The sequence below is a fragment of the Rhinoraja longicauda genome, chromosome 6 (assembly GCF_053455715.1).
Source record: "Rhinoraja longicauda isolate Sanriku21f chromosome 6, sRhiLon1.1, whole genome shotgun sequence".
Classification (NCBI taxonomy): domain Eukaryota; kingdom Metazoa; phylum Chordata; class Chondrichthyes; order Rajiformes; family Arhynchobatidae; genus Rhinoraja; species Rhinoraja longicauda.
In genome coordinates this window covers 22,503,904-22,513,450 of record NC_135958.1, presented here as the reverse complement: position 1 = coordinate 22,513,450, position 9,547 = coordinate 22,503,904, and the positions used below count along the sequence as shown (strand labels likewise).

Genomic DNA, 9,547 nt, shown 5'->3' with positions numbered 1-9,547 from the left:
AACACTCTTGATTCTCTTGCCAACTCCTTTCAATCTAAAACTGAGAGTAAGGAAGTTTGTGGCTTTTTAAAAGTTCTGGCATAAATGTCTGAGCCGATACATTGCCCAGAGTTGCATGCCTCAACGTGAATGAAACAATGTCATACAGTCAATAAATTACCGCTATTATTCTTGTTCTTCGGTTTATTTTGGTGACACTACTGGAATGACAGGATGTAAAGTGAGTGGGTTGAAGGAAATGAAAGTATTTCCCCCTGTTACTGCCCCCTGGGGGGGAGAGAGCTGGAGAACCCGGTTAGTTGATGCATCAATCAAAGGCAGATACAGAGAGATTGGCTGTTACAACACGAGGTGGTTGGGGCTGGCCAAGAAAGATTTCAGGAAGTGTTTCAGCCCGAACAACTGCAGACTGCCCTGTGCAGAACCGGTCTGAAAACAGCAACAAAATGCCTGACATAGAGGTCAATTTCCTATTTGTCAAATCCAAACGGAGTGTGCTGAAGATTCTGGAGATGGTAAGAGAGAGAGAGAGAAAGAGAAAGAGAAAGAGAAAGAGAAAGAGAGAGAAAGGGACAGAGAGAAAGGGGGAGACAGAGAGAAGGGGATAGGTAGAGGGAGACAGGGAGAGGGAGAGAGAGGGAGAGAGAGAGAGAGAGAGAGAGAGAGATGAGGAGAGAGAGAGAGAGATGAGGAGAGAGAGAGAGAGATGAGGAGAGAGAGAGAGATGAGGAGAGAGAGAGGTGAGGAGAGAGAGAAAGGTGAGGAGAGAGAGAGAGGTGAGGAGAGAGGACGGAGAAAGAAAGAGGCTGGAAGACTAAAGAGTGAGAGATAGAGACGCGAAGAGAATGAAAGAAAGAGAGGGATAGGGAGAGCGAGCGAAAGCGGTGTAGAGAGAGAGAGGGGGGAAATAGAAAATAAGGGGTTGGAGAGGGGGAGGGAAAGACGGATTGGAGAGAGGGGTCCAGTGGGGGGAGAGAGTGGGGGGGGGGGGGGGTTAGGGGTGTGGAGAGGGGGAATGCAGAGGGAAGATTCGCCGGGATGGGAAGTGTTAAAAACAGCAACAAATGATGCCGTGAGTGTCGGTTGTGTGCGGTCCCTGGTTCCTGAGTCAGAGAGTGACTACGCTGGCATTGTGTACCTGCAGGGCTTCTTAAATGTTTTGGCTGTTGGTTCTGAGTGGGTGTATTTTGTACTGAAGCTTGGTCATAATTTAGATACTTGCGATTGTTTAAACAAACTTCCTACATAAACTATTGGTCTCTGCCGTTTACATTACATGACAATTAGCTGCACGCCATAGGTTACTTTAAACACCTCTTCTACAATAACTTTGTGAACACCAAAGATAGACACAAAGTGCAGGAGTAACTCGGTCTTCAGACTCAGTATGAAGAAGAGTCCTGAGCCGTAAAATCACCTATCCATGTTCTCCAGAGATGCTGCCTGAACCTCTGAGTTACTCCAACACTTAGTATCAATCTTTGGTAAACCAGCATAAGCAGTTGCTTGTTTCTACAGTCTGGGTAACCATGTTGTAGAATCATTGCCTTGTCTGCCTCAGGGAAAGGCATTGATCATATTTATCCAGTCTCAGTCGATTTGTAATTCCCTTTATCTTTTATGTGTGTTCATTTTCTGATGCTGCCTGCCTGATCCGCTGAGTTACTCCAGCACTTTGTGTCTATCTTTGGTATAAACCAGCACCTGCAGCTCATAAGGTCATAAGGTTCCTTCTTATCAAACTTTGTGAACACCTTTTGTGTTTTACCTCATCCCAGCCCCTACCTCCATCGTTTCAACCCTTCTCACCACACAGCCCTGAATAAACAAATCCTATTGGGAGTACAGTTCAGTTTTGGTCACCCTGCTATAGGAAAGATGCCATTAAGCTGGAAAGGGTGCAGAGAAGATTTACAAGGATGTTGCCAGAAATCGAGTGCCTGGGCTACAGGGAGAGATTGTGCAGGCTAGGACTTTATGGCTTGAAGCGCTGAAGACTGAGGGGTACACCTCTTAGAGAGGTGTATAAGATCATGAGGGGATGACACAGGGGGAAATGCACAGAGACTTTTACCCAGAGCAAGGACATCAAAAACCAGAGGACATTGGTTTAAGTTAAGATTTAATAGGAACCTGAGGGGAAACATTTTTCACATTCCTTCTCTCCTGAGATGCTGCCTGACCCGCTGAGTTACTCCAGCATTTTGTGATACCTTCACACATAGAGTGGTGGGTATATGGACTGAGCTGCAGCAGAAGTAGTTGAGGCAGGTGCTATAACAACATTTAGGAGATATTTGGAAAGCCGATTGTAGATTTGAGTTTATTGCCATGGGTACCGAGCGAGGTACAGTGAAAAGTGAGAAGACAATACATGATTACAATGGAGTCGATTGTGGGGAGTCTGGTCTGTGTGATGGACCGGGCTACATCCACAACTCTCTGCAATTTCTTGTGTACTTAGACAGAGCCGTTCCCAAACCAAGTTGTGATACATCCTGATAGGATGCTTTCTCCGGTGCATCTGTAGATGTTGGTGAGAGAGGTCATTCCAGGGAGGAAGTCATGATTAGGCAGGAATAGAATGGAATACTTTATTGTCACATGTGAAATTCTTTGCTTGTACACCCAATGTATACAAATAGCGGCCACCTAGGGCACCGACAAAGGTACAACATGCCGGCTCCTCCTTTGTCTGCCCCCCCCCTCCCCACACATCAGTTCCCCCTCGCCTCGTCCCCATTGTCCTTTGTTCTTCAAAGACATCAAAGGTTATGGGGAGAAGGCAGGAGAATGTGGTTGAGAGGAAGAATAGATCTGCCATGATTGACTGGTGGAGTAGACTCGATGGTCCGAATGGCCTAATTCTGCTCCTACGGTTTAGTTTATTGTCAAGTGTACTGAGATAGAGTTAAAAGCTTTTTCGTTGCATGCTATCCAGTCAGCGAAAGGACTATACATGATTAATGTCTTATGATCTTATGGACCATGGTCTCATATATATCTAAGACGGATAAAAATTGCTGGAGTAAGTCAGTGCGACAGGAGGCATCTCTGGGGAGCAGGAATGGGTGAGGTTTCAGGTCTAGACTCGTCTCATATGTGTCTTATGGAGGAGAGTAACGGGGATATTGGGAGCCAGTGTGCTTTACCAAGGGCTGTGGGAGCCAGTGTGCTGTGAGCCAGTGTGCTGTGAGCCAGTGTGCTGTGAGCCAGTGTGCTGTGAGCCAGTGTGCTGTGAGCCAGTGTGCTGTGAGCCAGTGTGCTGTGAGCCAGTGTGCTGTGAGCCAGTGTGCTGTGAGCCAGTGTGTTTTACCGAGGGCTGTGTGACTCTACCTTCTTGCTGCCCCCAGGTTGTGGCCTTTGTGGCTTTTGTCTGCTTCGCTGCTTCGTCATTCTCAGGGGCCTTCCTGGCCGTTCCACTCATGGAGATCTGCATCACGCTGGCCTTCTACCTCCTGTATCTGCTCAAGCTCGACGCCAAGATAACCCAGCTCTTCTGGCCGCTGATGGTAAGCACGAGCACTCCAGCCCAATGGGACAAGCTGCCCTAGGTAGAGGGAGCTTCACTCTGTGTCTGTCCCCGGGGGTGTGTGATAGGACCGTGTAGAGGGAGCTTCACTCTGTGCCTTTCCCATGATGTAGCTTTCCTGGGATGTGTGATGGGAGGGTATAGAGGGAGCTTCACTCTGTGTCTGTCCCCGGGGGTGTGTGATAGGACCGTATAGAGGGAGCTTCTCTGTGTCTGTCCCCGGGGGTGTGTGATAGGAAGGTGTAGAGGGAGCTTCACTCTGTGCCTGACCCATGATGTAGCTCTCCTGGGGTGTGTGATGCAGAAACTTCCTTCTTGAAGGTCTTTGTGCTTCAGGGATAAACAGCCCTCACCTTGAGAAGAAAAACATAGATTAATTTATTTGAAAATCATGTCTGGAATTTGTCTGTGTTTCAGGACTCTGTGAACTCAGCGTTCGCGGCCCTGTTCCTGCTGGTTATCTGTGTCGTTGCCGTTGCCCTCAAGACCACAGCGGGAATCATCACTGGCTCGGTGAGTAAGGGTGGGGATGTGCTCTCCCAGCGTGACTGACTACCTCTGGTGGAACTGACCCTGGGCCAGAGAGTGGACCTCCCATCCCGTCCTCTCACCTTCTCACTCACACCTCTCTGTCTAAGCACAGTGACGTAGCAAGTAGAGCTGCTTCCTCACAGCGCCAGAGACCCGGGTTTGATCATGATCACGTGTGCTATCTGTATGGAGTTTGTACGTTCTCCCCGTGACCGCATGGGTTTTCTCCGGGTGCTCTGGTTTCCTCCAATGCTCCAAAGACGTGCGGGGTTGTAAGTTAATTGGCTTCTATAAATTGTCCCTTGTATGTAGGATACAACTAGTGTGATCGATGGTCGGCACGGACCTGGTGGGCCAAAGGGTCTGTTTCCATGCTGTATTCCTAAACAAACTAAACTAATTAGTTTAAATTGGCTTAATAGTCAGCACGGACACTGTGAGCCAAAGGGGCTGTTCTTGTGCTGAACTGTTCTATGTTCAGTGTTGGAGAGTTGTCAGCTCGAGAAGACCTTCGGGCTGAGAATAACGAAGGCTCTGAGTCTTTCCAGTTGCTAACCATCTTCCCGTCTAACCTAATCTCCAGGTCTTTGGGTTCCTCGGAGTCGTGATCTATGCTGTAGACACGTACGTAATATTCAGCCTCATAACGTTCAACAAAACAAACACCACCAGCGGCCAGCCTGATGGTCACGCGTCTCCAGTAACGTGACCTTCTGACCCATCTCCTGATGGACCTACAGCCCCTTCCACACCACGCTCAACTCATCAACGTGCATTTCTGGAACTTTCTGTTATCTTCTCTTGGACCTCCTTGGAATTCAAGATGGGCCCGTGATTTTCCACTTCAACATGAGGTAAAGCCTCTCATCGAACATTGTCAGAATAACATTCATCGAGTCGTAGAGTCATACAGCAAGGAAACAGGCCCTTCGGCCCAACTCGTCCATGTCGACCAAGATGCCCCGTCTACACTTATCCCACCTGCCCGCATTTGGCCCATGTCCCTCTAAATTACTTGGCACAAAATAGCATTGAAACAAGTGAGGAGAGTTTTTGATAGGCTGATGGTTGGACAAAAGCCAGAGATGTAAAGCAGACGGTGTGAGTCAAAAGGATTGAATAGTTGCCAATTGTGAAGATAGAGGAAGGAATGTAGGTGGAAGGGGAAAATAGAAATGACAAATGTTGTTGTTTTTTTCACAATTCTTGCTTTTTTTTCAGAATTTAATTCCATAGGAACTAATTTTTATGTTGGAACTTCAATTTTTTGTGAGTAATTTGTGATTTCCAGGCAGCCACACTGACGTAACTTGGGTGTACACTGTAAACATGTTGCGGCTTCAATAAAACAATCTCCAAATTCTTATTTTGTTCATTAGTTTTAGATTTAGAGATACAGCGTGGAAACAGGCCCTTCAGCCCACCTGAGTCCATGCCAACCACAATCACCCATGCACTGGTTCTATCCTACACATTAGGGCCAGTTTTACATAAGCTAATTAATCTACAAACCATTTGCACGTATTTGGGATGTGGGAGGAAACCGGAGCACCCGGAAAAAACCCATGTGGTCACAGTGAGAACAGCACCCGAGGACAGGATCGAACCGGAGTCTCTGGCGCTGTAAGGCAACAGCCCTACTACCGCTGCGCGACTGTGTTATTGATGCAAAGTTCAAGAGTATTTAATTGCCATATGTACCGGCAACTGAACAATGAAATCCTTAGTTGCTGCAGCTTAACAGACCCACCAACACAATAATGCACAAATAAATATACAATAATGATACAATAAAGTAATAATCAGTAATATTTGGTACGTGGATTTTCGTGTGGCAGGTCCTGTGAGTTATTACCGGGGTGCAGACAATGTTGCAATGCAAAGGACAATAACAGGGCAGCCATTACACATGCAGTAAGATGGCAGGGGTGGGATATGTAAATTGCATTTGATATGGGAGTGGATAACTAACCAAAAACAGAGTGCTGGGATCAATGGGATAATTTTGAATAGGCTATCTGTAAATAGTGAGGTGCCCCAGGGATCAACTATGTACCTCGTAACAATAATAAACCGAAACCTAAGTACTAATCATTTTGCAAAGCTATAAAGCACGTGTCAGCAGTGCTAAACTTGTGAGAGGACAAACCTGGGGGAGGACATATTCCAGATTTGAGGACAGCTTCTTCCCAGCTATTATCAGGCAACTGTACGGTCCTCTTGCCAGCTAGAGAGCTGTCCTGAACTCCCATCCATCTCACTGGGAACCTTTGAACTATCTTTAATTGGACTTTATCAGACTTTATCCTACACTAAATGTTGTACCCTTTATCCCTTATCTGTACAGGGTGGACTGTTTGATTGTAATCATGTATGGTCTTTCCGCTGACTGGATGAGCATGCTTCCCTCCGGGCCTTGGATTAAACTTTACCCCCTCACTCGGTTAGAGCGGCCATTTGGTAATAACAGACACCATCCCCCTCTCCCCATGGTCCATTTTTGCAAGAGTTTACTGCAATCATGTGAAGAGATACGGCAAATTACTGAGTACTCAACAAACCTCTACAAAGCATTCCAGAAAATATCCTGACTGGTTGTATCATGACCTGGTTTAGCAGTTCCAACGCACAGGAATGCGAGAGGCTGCAGAGAGCAGTGGACCCAGCCCGGTCTATCGCAGCCACAGCCCTCCCCACCATCAAAGGCATCTACACCGGGCGCTGCCTCCAGAAGGCGGCATCTATCATCACGGATCCCCACCATCCGGGCTGTGCCCTCTTCTCACTGCTACCGTCAGGCAGGAGGTACAGAAGCCTGAAGTCCCACACCACCAGGTTCAGGAACAGCTACTTTCCCGCAACCATCAGGTTCCTCATCCGATCTGCATGACCCTAACCCCACCTCAGCAACGGGACACTACGGACCTCTTCCACTACAGTGGACTTGATTTTGTTAATAATTTCTGCAAATGCCTTGGTTTTTACACAATATTTTTATTTTCTCTGTCGTCTGTGGAATTCTCTGCCTCAGAAGGCAGTGGAGGCCAAGTCTCTGAATGCATTCAAGAGAGAACTAGATAGAGCTCTTAAGGATAGGAGGTATGGTGGTATGGGGAGAAGGCAGGAACGGGGTACTAATTGAGAATGATCCGCCATGATCACATTGAATGGTGGTGCTGGCTCGAAGGGCCGAATGGCCTCCTCCTGCACCCATTGTCTATTGTCTATTGTTAGAATGTATGTATAATTTATGTTTTCTATGTGTTTTCTGAGCCCATGTGCCTGTGATCCTGCTGCAAGTAAGATTTTCATTGTACCTGCAATGGTACGGCACAATTGAGGCAGCACCATGTTGCAGCGGTAGAGTTGCTGCCTCACAGCACCAGAGGCCTGAGTTCGATCCTGACCTCGGGTGCTGTCTGTACGGTATTCACATATTCTCTCCGTGACTGTGTGGACTTTCTCCGGGTGCTCCGGTTTCCTCCCACATTCCAACGTTGTGCAGGGTTTGAGGTTAATCGGCTTCTGTAGAATTGTCCCTAGTGTGTAGGATAGTGCTAATGTACGGCCGATCGCTGGTCGGCATGGACTTGGTGGGCCAAAGGTCCTGTTTCCACACTGTATCGCTATACTAAACTGCACCTCCTCGCACTTGTACAAACGATAATAAACTTGACTTGACTTGAAGGAGTCCTGAGCCTGTTTTGCGTGTTCTTACATATCCACGAGCAGCAATGTGAAGATTGAGACATGATTACTGAGTGGCTTTGTTTGGGAGATAGATTCTGAGCATTAACCCGTGTGTACTGGTGCCTTGAGATGGCTTACAATGCACTGAGGGAGCTCATGGGGCTTGCTTGGTTTAGTTTAGGTTAGTTTAGTCCAGTTTAGAGATACAGTGTGGAAACAGACCCTTTGACCCACTCATGCTGACCACGATCACCCATGCACTAGTTCTATTATACACACTAAGGACAATGTACAGAAGCCAATTAATGTGCAAACCTGCACGTCTGTGGAATGTGGGAGGAAACCGGAGCTCTGGAACAAGACCCACGCCGTCACAGGGAGAACGTGCAAACTCCGTACAGGCAGCACCCGAGGTCAGGATCAAACCCGGGTCTCTGGCGCTGTGTGGCAGCACCTCTACCGCTGCACCACCGTGCCATCCTTGTCCTGGTGACCCCAGTGAGGGGCCTGACCACTAAGCCAGCAGCAGACCCTCCTCGCCCCACAGGAGGGGCTGGTCAGCGTTGGAACATGAATCCCTGGGTGGGCAAAGGTTGCTTCTATTCCCACCACTGATCTTCCCAGGAAGACAGTGTCCTTCCTGGAAGCAGGAGCACCTGACCTCTGGTGCTGTCAGTGTGGAGTTTGCATGTTCTCCCCGTGACTGTCGCGTGGGTTTCCTCCGGATGCTCTGGTTTCCTCCCACATCCCAAAGCCAACATCCCATGTCCCACTCTCCATCGCCAGCATAGCCCTCCTCGGATGTGGGGCCCAAAACTGCTCACAATACTCCAAATGTGACCTGACCAGTGTTTAATAAAGCCCCACCATTACATCCTGGCCTTTTATATTCTAATCCCCTCAAAATGAGCGCTAACATTGCATTTGCCAGCACTGCATTTGAAGTGGCAGCAGTTACCACGAAGGGTTAAATCTGCGTAAAATGCAGAGTTTCGCTTTGAGGAACCAGATGGAGTATTTTTACCTTCTGCCCTGCCCAGTTTCTGCTGAGTTTCCTGTATCATGCCATTTTGCAGTGTTTGTATTTCAATGTTACTTATTCATGACATTTGATCCAAATTGAATAAACATTTTTAAACATGTTCATTGTTTTCTTGCTTCCACTTGGAACTGCAGATGCTGGAATCTTGAGCAAAAAGCACAAAGTGCTGGAGAAACAGGGACGGGCAGTTTGAAGAAGGGTCCTGAGCTGAAACGTTGCCTGTCCATGTTCTCTAGAGGTGCTAGACTCGCTGAGTTACTCCAGCACTTTACGTTTTTTTGCTCAGTGCTTTATCATGTTCTGATTTGGTCACCTTGCTGTGGGATGAATGCTATATTAAGCTGGAAAGGGTTCAGAGAAAATTTACAAGGAAAATGTATCAGGACTCGAGTGCCTGAACTACAGAGAGAGGTTAGGCAGGCTAGGACTTTAATTCTTGAAATGAATGATGCTTTATTGTCACATGTGATGAGTCACAGCGATATACTTTGTTTTGCACATCCAAGGTATTGAAAGAGTTGCCACATAAAGGGCACCAACAAAGTTGCAATGTGTCCTGCAGCAGGTCCTCCTTGCCCGCCCCCCCCCCCCCCCCCCCCCCCCAGTGTAAGAGGCTGAGGAATGATCTTATAGAGGTGTATAAAATCATGAGGGGAATAGATAGAGTGAATGCACAGTGTCTATTACTCCCAGTAGGGTAATCCAGAAATAGCGGGTACAGCATTAAGGTGAGAGGGAAAGGATTAAATAGG

General features: G+C 47.5%; 1 protein-coding gene across 1 annotated transcript; it reads left to right on the top strand.

The window, feature by feature from the left end:
• The first annotated feature begins 216 nt into the window (after window positions 1–216).
• LOC144594338 (chemokine-like factor) lies at window positions 217–8,812 on the top strand. Its single transcript, XM_078400716.1, has 4 exons — window positions 217–515; window positions 3,354–3,512; window positions 3,950–4,045; window positions 4,647–8,812. Exons 1-4 carry the CDS (start codon window positions 303–305, stop codon window positions 4,770–4,772), a joined length of 594 nt encoding a protein of 197 aa, XP_078256842.1. The 5' UTR covers window positions 217–302; the 3' UTR covers window positions 4,773–8,812.
• The last annotated feature ends 735 nt before the right edge of the window (window positions 8,813–9,547 follow it).

Excerpts from the sequence above, each read along its gene's own strand:
- LOC144594338 (XM_078400716.1), top strand. The coding sequence starts at position 303 with ATGCATCAATCAAAGGCAGATACAGAGAGATTGGCTGTTACAACACGA. Across the intron at positions 516-3,353 it reads TGCTGAAGATTCTGGAGATG|GTTGTGGCCTTTGTGGCTTT; the intron begins GTAAGAGAGAGA and ends TGCTGCCCCCAG. Across the intron at positions 4,046-4,646 it reads CGGGAATCATCACTGGCTCG|GTCTTTGGGTTCCTCGGAGT; the intron begins GTGAGTAAGGGT and ends CCTAATCTCCAG.